General features: G+C 43.4%; 1 protein-coding gene across 1 annotated transcript; it reads right to left on the minus strand.

The window, feature by feature from the left end:
• Nucleotides 1-1,000: 1,000 nt before the first annotated feature.
• On the minus strand, nucleotides 1,001-24,165 carry sf3b3 (splicing factor 3b, subunit 3). Its single transcript, XM_035642130.2, has 27 exons — nucleotides 24,023-24,165; nucleotides 23,204-23,347; nucleotides 22,168-22,323; nucleotides 21,685-21,855; nucleotides 21,082-21,254; nucleotides 20,707-20,848; nucleotides 19,694-19,806; nucleotides 19,399-19,536; nucleotides 19,161-19,264; nucleotides 18,862-19,027; nucleotides 18,673-18,768; nucleotides 17,494-17,566; nucleotides 15,181-15,332; nucleotides 14,742-14,897; nucleotides 13,980-14,135; nucleotides 13,560-13,703; nucleotides 13,237-13,359; nucleotides 12,890-13,044; nucleotides 12,611-12,785; nucleotides 12,305-12,510; nucleotides 12,002-12,158; nucleotides 9,479-9,604; nucleotides 7,334-7,546; nucleotides 7,113-7,211; nucleotides 2,697-2,840; nucleotides 2,422-2,526; nucleotides 1,001-2,198 (listed from the first exon to the last, which is right to left on the minus strand). The coding sequence occupies exons 2-27, from the start codon at nucleotides 23,271-23,273 to the stop codon at nucleotides 2,058-2,060; spliced, it is 3,654 nt and encodes a 1,217-aa protein (XP_035498023.1). The 5' UTR covers nucleotides 23,274-23,347; nucleotides 24,023-24,165; the 3' UTR covers nucleotides 1,001-2,057.
• Between the last annotated feature and the right edge of the window lie 395 nt (nucleotides 24,166-24,560).

The raw sequence follows: 24,560 nt of genomic DNA on the forward strand, positions 1-24,560 counted from the left end.
ATGTGAACCTGTGATTTCCATTAGGGATGAGCAATTTTTTCATAGACCCACAAAGTTTCTCTTCTGCATGTTTTTCTGGATAGAATTCACCGCAGGCAGGGCCCCATGTCCTTTCTCCCCCTCTCGCTCTCTTCTCCGTCACATATTTCTAAAACCGTGCTGCGGTTAAACTTTCACGAAAACCTCCACAACGCCATTGTTCTCGAGTGGGAAAGTTGAGTGTGGCCAAGTTCTGCTTGCCTTCCCCCCCCCCCCCCAGAGGCAAAACTCCCCATCGCATGATGTGCAACAAGTACGGAGGAGACCAGCAGGGAGGACTTTGTCGCAGCTCAGTGTTTGTTCTCTGTGGGAAAATCACCAACGCCGTTAAAAAACAGGCCACGAACGGCGGAAAGATAGAGGGGCAGCTCCGGTGAGGGCGCCGCATCCAAACACTCAGAAAAATGGAAGTTAAGAGCTGCCACGCTCACAAGGTGTCAAACTAGAGACTGGGTTTATTTATTTTCACCGGGAAAACCCCCCAGTAACTCACATAAACACTTTACAAGACAAGCAGGACGACACAAGGTGATGTATTGCAGAGCCCGGCAGTAACTCAGCCCGTAATGACAAGACAAAGATCTGACGCTGACCTCTGGGTAATAATGTAGGTGCAAAAGTGCAGTACAGCGGTCGGAGAAGTTTGCTTCACATTGAACGAAAGAAATGTAAAGTTTGAGACATGGACGTGTGGTGAAGCACAGTGCACAACACGGTGCATACAGGCTCCAATTAAAACATAACTTTACCCAAGATGCTACGTGTTCATTTGTGAACTTTATGGGTTCCGGTAGAGGGATTTTTTTTTTTTTTTTTTACAGCCAGGCTGCAACATCTGTACAAATGTTCGGTAATCGTGACGCCTTTAGCCGACTGACTGACTGACTCACTCACTCACAGAGAGAGAGGGAGAGAGAGAGAGAGAGAGAGAGAGAAAAAATGACACTAACACTTGGCATTATAAAGTACAAAAACACATCTTTATTTACAAAACAGACCACTGCCCCCGGGCCCACAAACCCCTGAATTCTGTGACTACTGTGGAATGTAATGTCTGTGGCTGAGGTTGGGAATTTACAGGACTGAGAAGAAGAACAACACCCAGTGAAAAAAAAAAAGAATAGAGTTTTCTTCCACCCACTTATTTAGTCTGAGTTCACCGGGACGTCTAATGCCACAGAGAGGCGACACTTCGGCTCAGTCGGAGGTCGTCGATGTTCTGGTTCCCAGCTGCGACTGAACAACACGCGTCCGTGATCCTGGGGACAGTTAGAGACACGGGTGGGAGGTGGGACCCGGGGGGGCGCCGAGGGCAGATGTAATGATGCCGTCGAATGCTTCTACGGTAAATTGCATAATTACAGATCATTTTCTAAATCGACACGCATTAAAATAATCACAACATACGGGGAGAAGTTTTTGCTGAAAATCAAAGATGGAGCTCATGGATTGGCGACGAATGATTTTGGATTCAGAATGTCTGTGCTCAAAAGATGACAGAGCTGCCTTTCGAAATGGAGTCCATGGGAAATATGTTCACACAGCTCTGTGTGCGCGTGTGTGTGAGATGTGAAAACTGTTCACACATCTCTACGTGTGATTGGTTGTTATGACTTGCTGGCAGGTTTCCACGCAGTGCAGGCAACACGCAGTCTTCGTGTTGCTGCGTGTGCGTCGTTGCACAGGGGAGGTGTGGAAAAAATAGCCGCAAAATTCTCAGTAATTGAAATATGTATTTCATGTGGGTATTTATTTTATTTTTTTGATCGTCACATCACTGTGCGGGTGACAGTTCCTGGCATTTGATCGCTCAAAATTGGCGCCAGCGATGTGTGGGAATAACGAGCATGTGACATCTTGCATGTTTTCGTGTTTCGAGTTGCGTCAACCGTTCGTCTCCATCAGTCTGTGTTCTTCAGAGGACAGACTGAGGCTCAACAGTCGGTGTGACGCTCATAAAAAAGGGGGTGGTTTGTATTTGTCCATCTCTTCTGGATGAGGCTGACACTGTGTACTGATTAGAAGGCGTAGCGAGTGCGGATGTCCTCCAGCTTCTTCGAGACCTCTGGCGGGGTTCGGTCCAGCTCCTCTGCCACGCTCTTCTGCTTGTGGGGGTCCATGCTGTTGAACTGCTCGCACAGATCTCCGTCAATCACATTCTGCAGAGTAAAAGAAGACAAATAACGACTCAGGCCGAATTAAAAGTTTCTCAACTCGCATGTAAAACAATTAGCCTGGCGAAGCCAGAATAACCGGCAAGGTTTCTGCCGGGGGGAAATCACTTTCCAACGGAGGAGGATCCAGATCGCGAGTCTGACAGAGCAAATAAAATGAGCTCCCAGAATCCGTCTCAGCAATGAAACAATACCAACAGATACCAACCTTGACCGGGAAGTAGTAGGACCTAAAGCTGAGATGGTCTCGGCCGCACAGCGGAGGGAACTCTGAGCGCATGTGCATCTCTAAATGCTGGAAGAAGTCATGATCCTGGTAGAGGGAAAGGGAAGAGAGCAGATATTAAGAAAAGTCACTGAATAACCAGGAAATAAGGGCAATAATAATAACTATTAATAATTAGTTATATGTAGGTATAAAGACGTGAGTCTTTAGAGGGCCAAGATGACGAAGTAGCATCTTCCAGCGTCCATGTGTTTTACCTCGTGTGAGGTGAATGGGACCAAGATGCCGATGCCTCCGGACAGCGTGGTGTAGACCAGCGACTCGGAACCTCCGGGGATCAGAGTGGTTTTCTGCAGAGACAACACCGTCTCGCCGATGTGGTAGTTCATTACCACGTCCGCCTGGAGAGGGGGGGGGGGGAAATTAGTTTTTTTTTTTTTCACCTTCTCATGTTTCACCATCTGTAGAAAACATGAAATGATATTTCATGGGCGTGATTGCAGTTCATTCAGACGCCTTTCTAAAGATAATTAAACTTTTTTATATATTTATATTAAAAAAGCAAATATCACATTGATACTTTACTATGTCATTTTTTAATTTAGCTCAGATTCCTCTCATTCGTCACGATCAACTTGATGTGATTATTCTGGCCTGTTTACATGTGACACAAACAATGTAAAGTAACTTTACATAAAAAGCTCAGATATACAAAAAAAACCAAAACATATATAGCCGGTAACTTAAGTCATTTAAATGGAAAATTACAGTTAATCGATTAGTAATCGACTACTGTATTTCTCACCAACTATTTTGTTCATTGGTTAATCGGTTTTTATGAAAGAAAAAAAGGCAAAGTTCTCTGATTTCAGCTTCTAAAATGTTAATTTTTTGTGGTTTCTTTGCTCCTCTGTGACAGTAAAACAAATATCTTCGGTGTGTTGATAAAACAAACCATCTTGGGGTTTGGGAAACACGACTTTCACCGTTTCATGACATTTTATTGACCAAACAAACATTTAAAAGACATTTCAGGTCCCAAGACCCTCCCCCCTCGACAGCTGCATGTACGTATAAAGTACATGAACGGTTGGGCTCTGTTCCAGAGTCGCAGTCATCCTCCACTTAGAGGAAATTGGTCCGGATGGTCGGATCTAATGTAATAAACCATCAAAAAATCCTGCTTTGCCCGTAATCAGGCGCAAAAATCAGGATGTACCTTGAAGACATTGGGCGAATTCCAACCCTCGGTCTGAGTAAAGTAACTGTATATAGTTACGGTGACGCCATGAGACAAAAAAAGCACAAGCAAAGGGAAAAGTTCAGTGAGTGTCCAAGGTACAAAGGAACACAGCCTCCTCTCATGGGAAACAACAGGTCTATTTGAGAGCAGAGGCTGCCATTCCCCCCTTTTTTGCATAATGTACAAAGCCTCAAAGATGTGGGGGAGATCCTCACCACGCTCTGTTAACCTCCGAGGCGTCGGGGTCAAACCCGCAGGCTTTGCCTCTTAAAGCGGCCCAGAGAGGACGTACTTGTACCTGTCAGCAGGTCGACGTGCTCACGTTCAGCAGGTGTCATGTTCGCCAGTTGGTGATAAAAAACAATTTGCAGCCGAGGCCCGTTGAATGCATCATGTGTTACTTTTTTTTCAATTGTTTGATCGATCAGTGGCCTTACTGCAGGGTGGTCAATTCAAGTAATTTCCCTCCGAAACACAAATGTTGACTGAAGAAATGTCACGGGGTCAACAAACTGAGAAAGTGACTCTACTCTTGGCGCCCGTCAAAATTGCTAAACTTGAGGCCTCAAAACAGCAGTTCTCAAACCAACGGGCGACGTCACCGAGCGTCCGACGTTGTCATACAGAGCCTTAACGAAGTTGCTGTCACGAAAAAAATTCCAATTGACATTAATTCTGATTTACGTGCAGCTTGTGACATTAAGAACTAGAATCACATCTGTGAATGAGCACAGCGAGTCATGGGAAAACCACATGGCTTGCTCTTCCATTAATATTTTTTTTTATGAATTAATAATTCTTTTATAACAAATAATATTATATCAATATGTTTGAAATGTGTCTGGTGTGCAGCAAAAAACCCTTCTTTCCATCTTTGATTCTTTTGTATGTTGCCTGTGTTTGATCAGAGGTCTTCTGGATTCCACTGGGGATCAATTTATCCATTATATAAAAATCAAAACCAGGATAAAAGCCATTTCCCCGTTTATTGGCCACAGTAAAAAAACATAAATCTGCAGCGTTTTAGTGATACTAACAACATTCTCTCATCTGGTCACAAACTGCAGCCGCTTGTTTGTCATCGTGTGGAGAGGAAACATGAGGCATATGTTGGCCCACACGGCGCTGCGGGAGATTCCAACGCAGTGGAAATGTCCCATCTGACCAACAAAAGGTGACGTAGCTCGACCTGAGAGACAAAGGTTGAGTGGATCTGAAGTGTTTGGGGGATGTGAGGTCAATTGACGTGGCCTCAGGGACGGGCCAGGCCGCCCTGTTGCTGGCCATGCATGGCAGGCGTTTGACCAAGGGGAACCAAAACAGTAATTTGGCCTGAATGGACAAAGGTTACGTCTGAAGGGGAGACGGGGAGGAAATTCAACACTAAGTACAGTTTAAGTGCCGTCTAACAAGGCAGAGTAAGTTGAGACTTTTGTGCCACTGAAAAGCTTTGTTGAAAAAACCCCAAAAAATAAAAATATATATATTAACAGTTAATCTATTCATCGATTAGTTATCCACTGCTAAATTAATCGCCAACTATTTTGTTATTCGATTAATCGGTTCAAGTAGTTTTTATGGAGGAAGAAGAAGAAGAAGAAAGGTAAAAATACTCTGATTTCAGCTTCTTAAATGTTTTTCTACTTTTACATTTTCTGGTTTCTTTGCTCTTTGTGACAGTAAACTAAATAGCTTTGGTTTGTGGACAAAACAAAACATCATCTCGGGGGCTTTAAGAAACACAATCGACATTTCTCACAATTTTATGGCATTTTTTGGACCAAACAACTAATGGATTAATCAAGAAAATAATCAACAGATCAATCGATCATGAAAATAATCGGTAGTTGCAGCCTCAATATATATATATTTATATACACATATATTTATATATATATACATACATACACGCACACAAATATCTGTATCCCTGTGTGGTTTAAATAAACTATACTATTTTGACAATCCAAGTGTGTGAATTTTGACGACCCAGTGAAATTCCTACACCGACTAAAAAAAAATCGAGACGAGACCGTTGGACACATCGTGACAGGAATCATCATCCTAACAAACACTATATGAGTTTTGAGGTCAGGACAGTCGGCCCTTTCATTTTTTGCTCCGCAGGCAGCTATGCGTTCTTGATCTTTTCAAGATAAATGAACCAAATAAGTGTGGAATGCATATAATCTAATGTAAGACGGCATTAAGCCAAGCCATGGACAGTTTATTTGGTTCAACCAGCCGGATGCGAATGCACAACCACGTACATACATGTGTACATGCATACACACTTCTGAAAATCCAGGCATCCACACCCACATCTAAAAACAGACACGGTACATTTCCACATTGAAATAAAATTGTCACCGAGGCAGACACGGCAGACAAACTGGAACCGACTGACGGTGCTTGAATTATAGGGACTTTCCCAGACTATCTGCTACCTAAACAAGTTTCTTGACCAGGCTTGAGATGTGGGATTATGTGATGCTGTGTAATGCGAGTTGAGCCGCGCTTTGTGAGTAGGTTAAACTTGTGGCCGACGGTGTTGTGCAGTTTGTGTGTGTGTGTGTGTGTGTGTGTGTGTGTGTGTGTGTGTGTGTGTGTGTGTGTGTGTGTGTGTGTGTGTGTGTGTGTGTGTGTGTGTGTGTGTGTGTGTTGTGTCTGCGGTTCTGAGGTCTGAGCGGCGGAGGAGGTAGATCAGTGCATCGGGACCAAGGTTTCAACTGCAGAAGAAGTCGGCCTGAATCATTTCACACGCTCAAACAGCAAACTGCTTCTTCCTGAAACAACTTTTTTTTCATTTTTTAAACCACACCAACTCACTTGTGCCCTCTAAATATACACATTTGCTTCACATAACATTCAGACGCCTACACTTTGTGTCGTAGATTTAATTTTTGCTCATGAATATACACACAATAATCCAAAACAACAATTAGAAAATATGTTTTAATCTTTTTCCAGACCCTTTAATGTCCAGCAGGGTAAGAACTGGGTCGATTTATGGATTTGCTGCTGTGATTTGATTTTATTTAGGGCTGCAACAGTTAACCGATTAGTAATCGACCACTAACTTAATCGCTAACTATTTTGATAATCGATTAATAGGTTCTTTTTTCATTTTTTCACCATTTTATGACGTTTTATGGACCAAACAACTAATTGATTGATCGAGAAAATAATTGATAGTTGCAGTCCTAATTTTACTCGACCATTACAACAGGCTGTGTCAAATTAAAAAGTATTCTTCGTCAGAAACTTGTGCTGAAGGGCTCACATTGCCAGATCCAAACTTGCATTTCATTAGTAAGTAGCAATACAGCATGATTTTTGTTTGCGTATCAATGGAATAACTTGCTGCAAAGCCGCAGGCGGCGTCATGAAGAAGCATTGCACAAAAAGAATGTGTTTGGTGAGCTGTTACCTTCTGTGATGCTCCATTGAGGAGGCCTCTGTCCCATAAAGCTTTGTTCCCGGTGGGGTCTTCGTCCACGTCATCGCTGGTGTTGGGGGGAAGACGCACCTGGATAAATGAAAGGTTTCACTTGTCAGTGCCACAGAACAGAGTCACTTCTACAACCCCTCAGGTGAAAAGGCTACAATATACCCAAGTTGGGTGGGTATTGTATCCGTCCCTGCACTTACAATGCTGATGTTCCCAAACTTGTCGGCGGAGGCCATGGTGTCGTAGTCGAGCAAGCAGGCCGTCGTCACCCAGCGGGGATACGTGTCGTCGGCGAAGATGATGAGCTGGTTCTCGTGGCGACGATAGCGGACCCAGAACAGACTCTCCTGGACGTCGGTCACGATCACGCGCTGGCCGATGGTCTGGATGCTCGTCACCAGGTTGGGCACGTGCTACAGAGGAGGAGAACGAGCACAAATGGTGAGGTTCTTTTAAAAAAGACACCACACACACAAGGTGAGCTCTGTTCTACACGCCATCAGATGTGGAGGAATAAGAGTGAAGACCATTAAAAGGTCATTGTATGTTTGTTTTCCTCACACGTGATTGATTTTCCATGTACTTGTGTAAAGACTTCAGAAAACTCTAACTCCATCAATACATCCATTATATAAACGCGAAATGTGCGTCTCCTCGCGTCTTTGCATTGACTTTGTGCGATATCGAAAATATTAAGGTGGCGTTTGGTGTGAAAGCAGTGTTTGGGAAGAAACAGCAGTGCTTCCGCACGGCTTTTATAAACTTCCAGCGAGTGCATTTCCCACCTCGTAACTTTTTCTGTAAACCTCGTTTAATTTTAAATGGACTTTTTTTAACACCCTATAAATCCAGCTATAAAATCGTCGTCAGCCCCCCCCCCACACACACCTTTTAGCTCTTGCCTCCCAAAAAGCCCAGTCTGCTCTGATTGGTTTAGCTGGTTCAATTATATACTTAGTTTATTTAAAATCTTTTTTAAAAAGGGGTTACTGGTCCACCAAACCTGTGCTTGTGTTGCTTTCCCCAGGTTAAGTCTTTCAGAATAATTTGGCAAATACAGCAACATTTGCATTTGACAAATTATTTGACTTTTAACTTAGTTTTTACTTGACTCTGACCCAGAAGCACTGTGGCAGTATTATGCTCCATGATGAAGCAGAGTACAACGATCCAATGTTATGTAATTTAAAAGCAGTCAGCCGACCATAGAACCATGCAAATGTTTATTAAATTTCTTGCCTTAACCCAATTTGTCTGGACGCTAGCACGCATACAAATGTATTCCTACAACGGCCCCATCTAATTATTGTTTGTAGCTTTCTATTGAAGCCATGAAAGAAATAAAAGAAACTAGGCTCTAAGGTCTATTATTATCATTGTGTTACTCATTTCTTCTATTACAGGGCTTTCTTTTTAAAACTGGGATATGCGGATAACGGTGAACATTTGAGTCCGTTTCTGAGGCTGCCGCGGTGTCAACTTACAATGCATTCCGACAAAAAGGCCATTACGTCAGGAGAATACAAAATATTGCCCTGACCAAATCAATCAGCCTGTGGGGAGATGCTTTAAAAAAAAAACTTTGAAAGATTCTATAGACCTGCTTCATGAAGCCATTTAGTGTCTTTAATGAGCCTCGACCGAGTGAAGATTAATTTCTACATGGACATGAATGTAGTTGAAATAGAGAAAATTCTCTATGCTTCTACGTATATTTTACGTGCTGCTGTATTCCCTCCGAAGGGACTTTTTCATGTCTGATAACATCGCAACATCCCCAAGGGCCAAAAGAGGAACTAAGTGATGGAGAGGGTTAGAGTCAGAGAGCGAGGGAGGAGGAGTCATGGTGAGGGTATTTAGCTTTATTAACGCAAGGACGAATTCAAAGTGACTTTAATGTCACTTTTTAAAGGTATATTTATTTCAAATGAAATAACATAAAAGGTGCCCTGTTCAACATTAAAATTATATGCATCATAGAAGCTACGGTGTCAATTTGAATCAAATATAACAGGAGCAATTGTCTTACCCTCAAGCCGTGTAGTAATTTCCTACACACATTTCACAAAATGTGGCACTTTGGTCACGGCGTAGTTGAACATTGCATTAGAGAGACTAATTTTATCTACACCGTTCATGACTTGAAGCAGAATGTTTCCCCCTCCTGATTTTTTCATTTTAAAAATCCTCTTCATGCACTCCCCCTCCAGTCCATATAAGTCGTAAATACATCGTTCTTCAATGCTATCCTTCAATCAAAGCTGAAAAAACCCTAAAAAAAAACTGAAGGCACCAGATCAAACAGAGATAAATGACCATTAGTGTTTCTTATTAGTGTGACTCACCTTGTTTTCGCACTTGCGCAGCAGCTTCTTCTTGCCAAGGTCGTAGATTCTCAGCAGTTTCCCGACTCCCACCAGGATTCGTCCCTGAAACGGGGCGATGGCCAAGGGCACGTCCTCGACGGGGGTCTGCCGATCAGAACACAGATTTAATAAAACCACAAAATAAAAGATTGTATTAAGCAGGTTTAAGGAAAATTTACTTGTAGATGCAGCTTTAGAGAAAGGAAGAAAGGCTCATTTTGGATTACAACAGGGATCCAAGAAGGTGGGAAAGAGTGACAAAGGATATTTAGTATGTAACACTACCATAATCAGTGTCAAACTCAGTTTTTGCAGCGGGTCTGTTTCGAACACGTTAAGAGTTGGTTCAATTTCCAATTTTGCCCATCTTGTCCAGAGTGGGAGCTTAAACCGTTTGAAATTTTTAAGCGAACCAGCTGCACCAATATTTACAACGGGTTCTGGAAAATTGAAAAAGAAGCCTGCATCAGTAACGTGTCCCAATGACTTCAGACAAGTCCAACTTGTATTGCATATTGAAATGAGGTTTTGTTTTATAAAAGGGACAGACAAGATCAGAAGAGGGGGGAAGAAGTGAATGGCATGTGTGTCTGTTAACAAGAAAGGGTGTTTTTTATTTTTTTTATGAGGACAAGAGGACACATGGCAGCATCAATGGAAACCAAAAACGGTGCCACGGTTTCAGATTTGAAGCAGACAAAGTGAGAAATAAAAACATGTGTCAGTCAGTTGTCCTTCTGACTGTGGTTCTGCTTCTTATTTAGTTTTTATCAGCAGTCGACAAGTCAGCTTAGAGATAAAACCAAGCGGAATGGAGTTGCTACACTGTGGACCAGATCACTGCAGTAATAAATATCAACGAGGTAGAGCACTATTATATTGATTATAAATCATGGATGTATAGTATTAATAATAGTGCCTGTCAGCCAAACAGCTGACTACTCACTGAAAGTCCAGCTGGCTGCTTTATTGAAGCATTTCCTCAAATAGCGACTGGGGCCCTTTATTTTTTAACTTGATTACAGAGAGTTACACAGGCCTTTATTTCAGGAAGAGTTGCATTAGATCTTTATTTTCTAATTTCCTATATTTGATAAGTGTAATTGGACATATTTTAATACTATGTTCTCTGTCTGGGGCGGGACTGCTGTGAATCTATCACACACACAAAGCAGAAACGTAAGGTTAACGTCTGGAGCATGTGCTGCTCTTCCATCGTTTGAAGCCACTGTCAAGTTATTTTCTTATAATGTTTTGGGTCAAGTTTCCCTCTTCCTGACCAGCCACTCTTCAAGCCTTTTTTCTACCCCTCACTATTCTGATGGTGCAACTTCCCGCAATACAGCTTCGTCATCAGTGAGTCCAAAAAAAGAAAAAGTGTTTGCGTATTAAACTAGTAAGACTCGTCTCAACCATTCGATCTGGTTAAGTGGTTGGGAAAGTCCTCTAATACGAAGAGGAGTGGCTGACCCCACAAACGTCATGACCTCCCCCGTAAATTCCACATCAGGTAACAAATGCATGTGGGGGCTGGCCCACCCCCGACGGCCTCCACCCTGCTTGAGTTTCTAAGGGGAGAGGCCTCGGGAGAGTGCAGAGGCGCCAGGGGCAGTAGCAACTGTGCTTGGTGTCATCAAGACTTCACCCGGGGGGGTGGGGTAGACCGGTACTGCCCGTACTGCTCTTGGAACACCAATCTCTCCCAAGAGTGTAGTCCTTATCTGAGAGCCTGTGTCAAGCCTGCCAATGCCAATTTCAAGTTTTGCCGGACAATCAAAACAAACACACACACTTGCTGCGTCCCGTAATGGACATGTGATATGGTCCAATCTCCTTCAAAGTTAAAAATGCATGTGCAGGAGTCCGACATCAGCGTGATTCGCCAGTCAGTCGTATTGGCCACATTTTATATTCACTCCTCCCCCCTTTGTCAGGCTTTAATCACTCAGCGGTAACTTTAACCAGCCTCAGCCAGAATCGCCCAGCGGGGCATATCTGCCCGTTCTGGCTACAATGAGTGAGGGCAGCAGTTTAGAACCTGCACAACATGTAAACAAGTCAGAGGTCGCCACCTGCAGGCAAAGAAAGAACAACAATATGGGCTCAGTGTGGGGCTGAGCTTTAGAGCATCAACAGTTAATCGATTAGTAATCGATTACCAAATTGACCTCCTCCTATTTTGATAATCGATTAATCAGTACAAGTAGTTTTTTATGGAGAAAAAAAGTCAAAACTCTCTGATTTCAGCTTCTTCAATGTCAATATTTTCTGGTTTATTTGCTCCTCTGTGACAGTAAACTAAATGTATTTTGTGTGTGTGGACAAAACAAAACATTGTGTTGAGGTTTGGGGAAACACGATCAACATTTTTCACAATTTGTTTTTTAAAAAGCAGGAGAAAAAAATGCTCTTTCCTGTCAAGCAATCTAAATGAGGAAAGAAGAAAGGAAGGAAGGAAGGAAGGAAGGAAGGATTTCACTTAGTGGGAGTCAACAAACCCACCTTGTGCACAAACTCCAGCTTCTCCCCTCCACCTATCAGCCTGTAGGTGTAGATGAAGCCGCCAGCTGCTGATCTGGGGTTGAGAATCATGTCTCTGGCAACACCAACCAGAACATACCAGTCGTCTCCAGTGTTGGTGAAACGACACACTGCGACGCTGAAAGAGAGGAAAGGGGGGAAAAAGGAGTGAGAAAAGGGCTCATACATATTTATTTATGGGGGGGGGGGGGCCAAAGAATTAAACAAATAATCATTTCCTCAGAGCATCAGTTGCACGATGCCGTGAGCTAGGTGCCGCCTCACCTGAACGCCGCCTCGTTCTGTTCCAGCTGCACCTGGTCCAACGTCGTGCCCTGTATGGGGTTGATCAGTCGCACGATCGAGGCCCACTGCCCGGCGCCAGCTTTAGGCGCGCCAAAGATGGCTTCCGGGAGATTCTCGTTGAGGAAGGCGGCGGCCATCTCAGCAGCCAGTTCCCTTTCGTCCTCGCCGGCGGCCTCTACCATCTCCTGCAGGGGGGCACCAGCAACACAGAACGAGAGAGGTTGGCTGAAAGGAGCCTATGACATTTGCTTCAAAATAGTGTTATTTTTGGTTTTCACTTCATACCTCGGCCATCTGTTGCTTTCGCTGAGCTTTGGTCGACTCGGTGTAGGCGTTGTGGTCAGTCTCGATCAAAATTAGGTTGTTGGTCTCGGGGTGGATCACAAATTTCCTCGGAGTGCACTGCAGAGGGAAGGCCACCTGATTGAAGACGGCGCCCAACTTCTCCAAGGCCAAAATTCTGCGAGAAAGAGAGAGATGGGAGAGACAGTGGCAAATCATTTCTAACTGAGGGGCAGAACAAATCTATGAGGATAATAACATGTAACAAGTGTGCATCCATACCTCAGTGTGTTGGTGGAGATGGCCACGATACCTTCTGGGCATTGCTCGGAGGCAAAGCCAGAGGCGTACTCCAGAGTCTCGTACGACAGAGGGGTCAGGTGGAAGCGAGACTGGTACGAGTAGCTGAGCCAAGAGCGACTGGACATTGCCAGCACCTATCGACGAGAGGGAAGAGATGATACTTTAAGGCTGCGACAAACAATTGTTTTTCACTACAATAGATCATTAAAGCTGTTAAAAATCCCTACAGACAGCATGAAATATGAAAGCAAAGCACAAACTGTTTTGTAATGAAGTTGATGTCATTTTTATGCATGTTTACTATATGTAAATGTAGAGTCACATACAGCTTCTTGTCCCTGCATCCTGACTCTGAAAAGTTTGACAGGTCGTGACCCCAGGTAGCGGGTTCGTGTGTCCGACAGGTCACCGGTCACTGGGTCCAGGACAGTCCTCAGGAGCACACCGTTCTGAGAGAGAACATCAACACAAACACACATGATCTCACATTCATGTCATGATATGAGGCTATTTGTGACCATTTCCATTAAAACACGTGTCATTCTTAGATCAAGTTTGGGTCCAGTCTTAGATCAGATGTGACTGTCTTATGGGGTTGTGCGGTTCTAGAAGCAACAATTCTTGAGTCAAGTAAGTATACGAGAAATACCTGAAGTCCTATGTTGAGGTAGAGGAATCCGATGGTTCCCTTTTCCCCGAGCTCGTCCTGCTTCTCGACTCCGCCCATCTCTACGATACAGAGACTCTCCGGCTGGGCGGGCAGGGCCTGCATACTCAGCGGCTGCAGGCAGTCCTGAACATCGCGAGGAAAATATTCACACGGTTAACACCGTTTCAACACAGAGGGTTTACAGGGGACATCCAAAGCCATACATCGGTCATGTATGTTAGTTAATATGTTAATATAGATTAGTCCAGTGTTTATTGTTTTGGCCAAGCCTCAGCCTCAAGCAGAGCTCCTTTGTGAGCCCAAAAATAAATGTCCCCAGTTGTCCTCCAAAAAGTCTGAGGCGACTCTGCGCTAAGGATCTATTTCATTTAACAAACTTGTCCGTGTTTTGGTTCATACCAGCGGGTCCAGGGAGATGATTCGGACGGTGTTGTCGACCAGTCCGACGGCCAGGAATCGGGAGCGCTGTTCGCCAGGCGGCACGTTGGCCAGGCTCATGCAGACCACATCGGCAGACATCTCTTTACGCTCCGTGTATTCGTTCAGCTGGCCAGACTGGAGAGAAGAGGGAGGAAACAGAGGGCAACGCGATTACTACACAACATAAGTGACGTCACTTCTTCTGCTGTGTTTATGATTGTGCCCGAGACAGTTACAGTTAATGTAACAGTTGCAGTTACATTCAAGTCATCTGGTTGTCACATTCTCTTTCTAATGACGCTAAGGATGTTTTGTTGATTTTGTTGAGTTTTGCAATGTTTCAACAACATTTTGTCGATCACAGTCAAAATATAAGATGTGTTTTGTAAAAAATAATGATTAACATTCAAAACTTGAGATATAAACAATGTAATTATGAACATGTTTGTCTGAGCAACACAATAAAACAGACTGCATAGTGGTCTCATGTTACACAAATTAGTTATCCACCCTTTGAGTTTTATTCCCTTCTAAACACAGTATTCTGACCATGTGAAACGCTCAAACACATAAAGTTCGCAAGTAAAAAACGTTTTCTCTCGTTCTTTCAAGACCATCTTCACCGAGCAACAGCGACGAGTGCAAGCGTCGGTCCTACTCTAATTACTGATACATTTTCAAGAAGAGGGCTTTCAACAAATTCTACATAGAAGACTAAGTTTAAACAACAAAACTTCTTACCGGGTCCATCTCAAAGTAGACCAGCTCCCCTCCGGTGAGGGCGATGACGACCTGCCGCTGGTTCACAGCGCAGCGGACGATCGTCTTCTTGCCGGGAGTCTTCCACTCGTTCACACGCTTGTCTGCTCGGATGTGGCGGATGCCGTCTGGGTACACCTGTGTGGAGAAGCGAGAGAGGGAGAAATTGGCGGACAATTTGGCGACAGTGGTGAAAGAGCTAGCAGCTAGTGTAGGAAGCCAGAGCACGAGCACCTCAGCTCTCCTGCCGCTACAGCAGCAACCCTCAATGAACAGAGGTGGACAGGCTTCATTCTTGTCAAGGTAAGCAAATAAAAATGTACTCCATACAATCTTGTAGCACTCTCAATTCATGTTATCTTCAGGCGGAGCATCACAGGTAGGAGTAAAAAGATGTTAAAAACGGTGCATTGTCCCTCACCTGCACCAAGGCGTCTTCGCCCAGCAGTGAGCAGGAGAGAGTGGGAGTCGTTCCCAGAAACCCAGAATCCGTCACTTCCTCCACAGTCTCGCCAATGGACAGAACCAAAGTGGCGTTGACGAAGGACACGATGATGTAGGCGTCAAACTCGTCTAGAGAAAAACAAAGACAAAGTAACAGTGATTAGAAACAGAGAGCTGATGGGATTTGCTGAGGGGATTAACGCGGGGCCATTAAAAGCAGAATTCACAATCATAAAGTAAAAATAATATGTTTACTTTGGGTGACACAGCTGGAAAAAAATGTCCGATATGTTCCTCAGGCTGTTGAGCAGATGGGGCCTTTCACATCTGCCTCAGACTTTGCGTATGTTTCAGTTTAAGTCCGTGTTCACCTGCGCCTCATTCGGAGCTACAGAAATCCCATAAATCCATGGTCGGCACTACGCTCACTTCCTTTTCTTTGAAGTGTACGTGGATTAATTTGCGATTTAAAAAATAACAGTGAGGATGCTTTTCCACCTCCAGGGAAATTAAGCAGCGCTGTTTAAATACAAGGTTTGGTTTTGTGTAGAAGTCCACAGTTCAAAGAAAAGGTCACCCAAAGGTACATATAGCCTTTCTGGAAAAAACAATAGGTGGCCTTGTACTACCCTGAGGGCAAAAAGCAAACTGTCACACGCAGACACCAGAAACGGGCCTCATGTCTTACGACATTAAGAAAATGCACCGTTTGACTCTTTTGAGACACTTAAACAACCCCCCCCCCCCCCCCCCCCCCCCCCCCCATACCGGGGCCTAAACAGGATGACAGTTCTGACAAGAGGGCCAAGTTTAACTTTGAATGGAAGCACTTTTTAGTTGTTTGCAGCTGCCGCTGGGCCAAAGCATCTAAGGTCACTTTGGAAAGAGTTAGCATAAGTTTTCCATAATAATAACACATGCAAGGTGGAACTGTGACTGAAACTAAGTCCGTACAAAGCTTTGCCTCCCTCGCTGGTGGTCCCGTCTTGACCGATAAGATCTAGTCGGGAAGTGAATGCTGTTGACTGCTTCATCGTTTCCAGGCGTCTCCCTTTTTGCCCGTCCAGACTAAAACACGAACCCCGGAGCTTTCAAACTCAAACTGGACCTGCAGCATTTCCAAAAACTCTGTTTGAGGGGCTGGAAACCGGAGCAGTTCGGACGCCAGGCATTTAATTTACCAAAACTGGTGCATTTTTTAAAGCGCATTAGTGGGGATGAAGCCTGTGAAAACATATGCTGAGATCAGAGATGATCAATCTTTCTCCAGTGTTAGTCAGAGAAGAGACATGACAAACTCATCATATCTGCAACACGTGTGTCACAATGCTTTGTAATCTCACAGTCATAATAGATGTAGCTTCTTTCTGCTTTAGCTCTTTAGATGCGTGCAATTACCTGCAACGCACATTTTCAAAGTATAACAAGGAACTTTCTGCAAATCTAAATGTAAACAATAGAATGAACCCATTGTCTCCCCTAGGTTTACTGTTTTTTTTTGGGGGGGGGGGGGGGGGGGGGGGGGGGGGGGTGTTAGGGTTCGGGTTCACAAATCACGCTAAATTTAATCCACAATCTTTTATACAGGAATGAGTAATAAGGTTTATGAGGAAAGTACCCGAAATGGCTTCTGCTTGACATTATATGTATATGTATATATATATATATATATATATATATTTTTTTTTTTATTTATTTTTTAATAATTAAAATCCATTTGACATTTCAGGGGGGGTGCGGGCTCCCGTTGGGGGGGTAGGAGCGCCCTCCCAATTCAATGGTAGGGGAAACACTGGAACCCATCAAGAAAATGGAGAAACATCAACACAGACTAATGTTGATTGACAGGTAGATACACAGACTAATTTACGGAGGCCGCTGCTCTGTTATTAACTTCGTTCAAGATTTAGGGATGTGTTGAAACTTGAAACTGAAATGCTGTCATTTGTTTAGCGGCTCTGTATATACAGTAGTGTTGGCGACGTTTATCAATGACCGTGGGATAATGATTCACTCGACTAGAGAGGTTGAGACGGAATCGTTAGTATTCTAAAAAAACTTTCTTAAGTCCAGGAAACCAAAATATTTTTCCATAATCTCTATTCTTTTTTCCATACTTATCCAGCCCTGGAAATTACTCAAATTAAGTACCATACTACGTGGGAACCCTGAAAATCATAGAAGGCCAATAAGGCTCAACAATCGTCCCCAAGCAAATTCAGTTAAAAAATCTGTTGTGAATTTGGTTTATAAGAGGTCGGTGGGAGGGAAGTTGTAAGAATTTTATTACCTTCCACGTGTCGGCGCACTGTCCACACGGCGTTGGGATTACCGGGCAGCTCAGACACAGCCATCTCCGACACCTGGACGAGGAGGAAGAAGACGAGGAGCGGATCAAAGAGGAGGAAAAGAGCATTTATTTATTCATCAGCGATCACATATTTTTTTTGATGATGCTGTAACCATGTGTTCCAAGGATGTTATTACAAGCAAGGGAAATAGTACAAATAATAAATTTACTAAATACAAAACACAAGGTTTGTAGTTGTGCAATGACATCACTTCATCTGCCCCTGCACAGTTTACGCCCCGAGCTGTTGTTTCGTGTTTCACGTCGAGTTGGTGAACTTCCCCACAAACATTGGCCCACACAGAGACCATTGCAACACATGGCGTTTCCTTTTCTCTCTGGAATATCTCAGCCACGAAATATGCATGAGCCAATTTCCCAGAGGAAAGAGTCTGTCTCTGGTCTTTTCAAAGATCACCTGTGGATTCCTCGTCTGAATTGTCTGATTCGAAAATTTGGGATTGTTGTGGCACAGGAGGGTCGACTTATCTTTTCGTTTTTGAAATTGAATCAGTAGTTGTTTCATTGTCACCAAATGGCAAAGCAAGAGAGTTATTAAGGACCAGACACAGGTAGACAATATGCGCCACACATGCAGCTGCCCCCATCCCTTATGGGGTCAAGCTAGTTCATAGACTTCTTTTGATTCATTACTTTTCTATAATTAATGAATCTAAATAAACACTTTATTTTGACAACACTAAAAAAACACTCCACGGGTCACTTTTTTTTGTTTGTTTATAACATAAAGATAAACTGACTGCCGTTGATGTTGCAATGAGCTCACGTAACTGGGGAAAACAAATCTTCTCTGAGAGCTCTACTGACAGGCTTTATGTTTACATGTACATGACCGGAAACAACTACAGACAACATACGACTGATCGTTTTAAGATGCGTTTTAAAGCGACAAATGACACTGGTGATGAAATATGATGTAAAATCACTTAATTCTGTATTTGTGCTGAAATCAGAGAGATTTATAGACTCTTCAGCTTTTATTCAGAGAAGAGACATGGAAACTCATCACTTTCACAGCCACAAGAGTACAGGTGTCGGTGTGTGTGCGCCCCTGTCCTTGCTCCTTCATGTATGTATGTATATAAAGTGTGTGTTTACCTCCAGTCCGTGACGAAGGACCCTCAGAGTAGACCTGGGTCCTCGTCCACAGGCCACGTACAGCTGAGGTGTGTCTTCATTGGCCAAATCAGCGATCTGTCAACACCAGGAAGAGCAGACGGTGAGCGAGTAAAAGAATTGTACTGTTCAAATCAAACCGATGAACCGAACTTTCGCGGACACACTCACCTGACAGGACATGATGGGCGAAAGGTTCTCCTGCTCGTCCACCAGCACCAGGTTTTTGAGGGGGCGAGGCTGGAAGAAGAAGGTGTCTCCCTCCTCCAGCGGCATCGCAGACGAGAACTCGGGCTCCTCGTCGTCGTCACCCAAGTGAGCGATCTGGTAAAGGTAACTTAGAGGAAACAAGAGGAAGAACGACATGAGCGGAAGAGGTCAGAGACAAAAGGAAACATAACACTGAAGGGTAAAAGGAGTTCCTTCATTCAGATGCGAGACAAAAGTCAAAGTACCAGCCTGAAACTTACTGGTTTCCAAACTCTGAGGCCACAAACAGGAAGCCGGTTTTCAGGACACACATGGCTACGGCCACAGGGATCGTGTCAAAGTACTTCAGTCGGATTTCTGTCACCTATGAAACATTACAGACTTCAATTCAATATAATTTCATCCAGCGGAACATTTACATCATGTTCTTTTGGGATATTGGGGGTCAGATACAGTATTTTAAAAGATTAAGTGAGTCCATTTTCCATCTAAGCTCACCATTTCTTCATCCGTTTCCAGGGTAACCTTGAAGATGTCTCCCTGCTCAGTCTGGGCCAGGAAAAAGAACATGGTCTTGGTCTTGTGGGTGGCGGAGCAGACGAATATCATGCCGCGCTCCGGGTCGTCCAGGTCGTTCTGCAGGCGAGAGGAAAAATGAGTCAAAATCATGACACAACTTCCACATAAGAGAAAAAACCACCCGTCTACTGAAATCATTGCAACAAGACCACCCATTACTAGCTTAAACCCTTATGAAAACATACTGTGACACGTGTCTGTACTGGCGACTCACCCTGCGTCGTGGGATGGGACAGCGGATGTCAGGCTGGTCTCCGAAATTCTTGTAAGTGATGTAGTTTTCGGAGCAGATGAGAACACCGCTGGGCCCGTCTGAACCTCCGGGAACTGAACAGACGAGACGGGCACTTAGCGCGTTTCTTTTAAACAATCATAATGGTACAAGTGAAGACAGGTGGAATCCAAAAGCAGGATGTTTTACTTTGAAGAGGTTTCCCCTCTTTTCCATCTCAATTTTTTGCCCTTTCATGTGTTTTGAGCTACATCCAAACAAAAATATTTCCGTTTAAAAAAAGGAAAATTATCTCAGTCTATACAAGCATTTTAGTTCTGTATCAGTAATAATCTCCGTCCACCCGGAATTGTTGCAGATCACTAATAACAGCTCCTGTGCTTGTGGGCAGTTGCAACATTGTGCACAACAGCTGCTACCAAAGACAACAAGATCAGCAGCGCTTTGAATATTTGTTATCCATGATGCATTCATCACCGGTAGTCGAGGAATTGGCTAAGGACTCATTATTTCCAAACAACTGTTTATGTCGATCAAGACTAAAACTGAACCCCGGAGTTTTCAAACTTAAACTGGACCAGCAGCATTTCCAAAAAGTCTCTGTTTAAGGGGCTGGGAAACTGGAGCAATGTGGTCGCCAGGTGTAAATGTTACAAAACGTGATGCATTTTAAAATTAAATGTATTAGTGGGGATGTAGCCTGTGAAAATTGTGAGATCAGAGATGATCAATCTTTCTCCAGAGTTGGTCAGAGAAGAGACATGAAAACTCATCATATCTGCAACACTTCAGTCACAATGCTTTGTAATATCACAGTCATAACTGCATGTAAAAACAAATAGATATCTGACTAATGTTGTTTCCACTGTCAAACTTGCCCATTTGTATCTACGCCGCTTTCCTTTCCAGCCAACTACTGCAGCAGCTGACAGGCGGTGTAGCTTCTGCCCAAGCCCCGATGTGTGTACAACCACCTGCAACAGCTTAGTGCTCACCCGTGATGAGGAAATTCCCGTGCTCTTCCAAAGCCTCGCTGTACTTGCGGACCACGTGATTCAAGCCGAGGTCCAGCTCGTAAAAGGTGAGAGTCTGCTGCGTGTTGGCGGCGGCTTCTCCTGTTGGGTCATTGTCAGCTTCCTGGAAAGACCACAGGATCAGAGGTTGGCAACAGGAATAGATAATAAAGAAAGGTTTTTCTATAATTTTAATTCCGTCCTGATTCGTGCTGAGATCAGAGGTGTTCAATCTTTCTCCAGTAATAGTCAGAGAAGAGACATGATAGACTCATCACATCATCAACAGCAGTGTGTGATCTTACAGGCCTCTGTGTGTTTTATAAACTCGTAACCTTCGAGTGGCGGTGAGCTCACCTCGTAGTCCATTTCTAAGCAGGCAAACATTGGATTTTCAAAGCCCACGTCGACTCCGACCACGTGGTACACCAGCGTGTTCGCTTTGTGGGCTTCCAGCGGAGACGAGATGGTCAGCCTTGCGGCGGCATCTCTGTTCAGGATGTAAACCAGCTTCTGTTTCTCGATCGCACCTAGAGAGGGGAAAGACGACAGGCTAAATGCTTTATTTCATTTAACTAACAGTAAATGTTGAACCATCATTCTCCTCAATTACTGACAGTCCTTTGGTTAGACACTTTTTCTACAAAGCAGAAAAAACTGTCTGCACAGTGAAACCATTTAATCCCCAAAATATGGAATTGTCTGTTAAGAAGTTTTGACTACTTGCTTAGTTATTTTGTCTCCTTTAAAGGTCAATGATATTACATAAATTTTCCATCACAAGTATATACTGACATTTCAGCAAAAATAAAGTTTGCAGTTTATTCAGTAATGTGAGTCTTTACAAAATATTAGCACATTAAAATGTGACAGACAAAAAAAATCTATAACTGTGATGCCTATTCTGAGTTAACGGTTTGTTTCGTACAAGTATGCAAACTTTTTGATGTTAATTCGTACCAATCATGACAGCTCTGCCTTTGGGGTCGACAGCCAGGAATTGTCCGGGGACAATGCGCCTGCAGCCGCTCTTCCCAAACGTTTCCTGGTGGATCTTCTCGAACATGTTTTTGGAAGGGTGATATTCCAGGATGACAATGCGACCACTGTCACTTCCTATTACGATGTAATCTACAGATACAAACACAAATAAATGAGTGTACAACACACAATTATGGTACACGAGACAGAAAGATACTCTACATCTAAAATTCTTTAATATTTCGTAGTTTAGTATTTTTTTCTGAGGTCACAAAATCGAAATTTGGATCTAAAGGAAGCAGAGAGAACCCTTGACACATAAAAATCATCATCTAGGGGGAAAAATAAAGGTTGCTTTTAAATAGATTGTAAAATCCATGTTTTACATGGATTCCATGTCATCCATGTTTGCAGCCACAGATACATGATGCATGTAATTGTATGTTACTTTGGTTAACGCACCTTTGGTTCCTCCAGTGAGTCTGAACGCCATCAGAGACCTGATTATGCCAAACACCTCCACCGTGAGCAGAGTGTGCACCTTCCCCGTGTTGGCATCTGGACGCAATAGTTCCAAGATCTTTCCCCTGGAAACAGCAATCTCCTGCATCTTGGTTCCTGGTGAAACAGAAACAACTCATTTAATAAGGGTTGGGGTGTATTTTAGTTTGGATGACAACTACTCCTGAGATGAAATTAAGGCCAAATTCTCCAAACTGCATCAGCTGCTGTCCTAAATAATGGAAGTACGACCTTTACACTCAGTTATTAAGTAGTAAAACTGGTATAAGTTCTACCAAATACTGAAGGAAACAACAACTTTCTGCAGCGCAACATTTCAAACATCAAACTTCCAATTCTGGCAAAACTTTTTATTTTCCCAGGATATGATTAAGTACTGCAATCAGGACCCGACGTGATTTTTCCCACTGATGTGCAGCCAGAGAAAAGCCACGACCTCAATGAACAAGTTTTTGCGCATCTAAAAACTAAACACAGATGTACATTTGAAAAAGAATGCAAATAAACGCTCAAAATAACTGGTCAATTATCCCAACAGGTAAGAAAACGTATCTGTCAATAAGCAAATGATCAAATGTGAACATAAGACTTGTTGACAAGCACTGTTGACTGACCGTGAACTGGATGGACAAACTAATGAGAACTCAAACAAACTGGATAAAGAATATCGAGAAATTAAAGGATAGATACTTTCTTGATCCTGAGGGAATCTAAGACAATATAAATATATATTTGACAATATATACAAGGCATAGCAGATTATTTTGATATACTTTAAAACGTGACATGGAGAGAATCTTTTAAAAAAAACGTGCTGAGATCAGAGGTGTTCAATCTTTCTCCAGTGATAGTCAGAGAAGAGACATGATAGACTCATCACATCATCAGCAGCAGCATGTGATCTTACAGGAATCTGTGTGTGTGTGTGTGTGTGTGTGTGTGTGTGTGTGTGTTGCACCCGGAGGAGCCAACTCACCTGAGAAGTTTCCATGGATGGCATGGGTGATGCCTGTGGCACGCTGCAGGGTGATGTTGTAGAGGAACATGGCTCCTTTTTATTATGTGGCTTCCCCCCCACACAAGGTTCTTCAGCAAAGGGAGCGCTTCGCCCTGCTCAAAACTACAGGCGGGGGAAAGTACAGGGGCAAACCATTATTGATTATTGTCAATAATATATTTTTTTTAAAAAGTAGTAGACACTAATATGAACCTGTTCAGGGTCACAAGTTGGCAAACCTGTTGACAAATGAGGGTCATGTTGAGGAGGGATAATCAAACCCAACTGAGTTACACTGGAGAGGAAGTGAGTGTGAACTCGTGGCACGAACAAACTGATCATTCCCAAACCAAATTAGCGCCAACGGAAGTTAGCAGGGGGTCACGAAACCTTAATATTGACATGCTAGCTAGTTAGCAGCAACCGCTAAAGCTAGCTAGTGGACATGACTGGTCGTTAGCTTAGCATGTAGTCGCATATGGACTTTCCTCAATGACTTCTGTTTGCTAAAATTAACTCCTTGGTTGGAAGCTCGATAGAATGGCGTCGCCCATTGTCACCCCCATGAATTCATTCGTTGGGTACAACTATGCGCCCACATTGAGCCGGTACGTTAACTTGTTTCCAGCGGGCTGTGCGGAGAAGCCCATTCATACAAAGCGCCATTTTTTTTTTCTAGCCGACGCATCATCCTCTATTTTCATGCAATATAAGCTAGCAAAGCGTTCACACTCGCGCAAACATACGACGTGCATTTCATCGCGCACAGTCTGTAGAATGGTACAATCATATATTTACCCGCGTGACAAATGAGATGACTCTGATTTCGGACGGATAAAAGTTTCATTTGCACAAATCCATTCTTCGCATATCCGCGGAAGCCACAACGACGCGCCGCCGTTTGTGGGTCCTTCGTCGGGGAAAATGACGTCACGAGAGGCGGGCCCCCGCACCGGTGCCTGACAGAAATCCAACGCATGTTGCAGCGGCAACGTGAAGTCCGACAGAGGTCGACAAACACCTGAAAACGAACGGGTTTTAAAAACACGGTGAGCTACCGTAACGTCCATCACATCCGTGTTGAAATCGGACAATGGGATTTAATTTTGTTTTGCACAAAATATTCTTATTTTGCTTTTAAACATGTATTTTTGAACAAATATTTGTATTTCCTAAATTTTTTTGTCAGGTTTTGGACCAAGAAGACAAAGGATGTGATGTTACATTTGTAATTTGTCAGGGGTTTTTTTCCATAGTAAAAGACTCAGTTCAAGTCATGACCTCATGATGAATCCAAAGAATCCAAGGCAATGAGCTTCTACATCGAATTCCGTAA

Source organism: Scophthalmus maximus, chromosome 7 (assembly GCF_022379125.1).
Source record: "Scophthalmus maximus strain ysfricsl-2021 chromosome 7, ASM2237912v1, whole genome shotgun sequence".
In the NCBI taxonomy this organism is placed as follows: Eukaryota; Metazoa; Chordata; class Actinopteri; order Pleuronectiformes; family Scophthalmidae; genus Scophthalmus; species Scophthalmus maximus.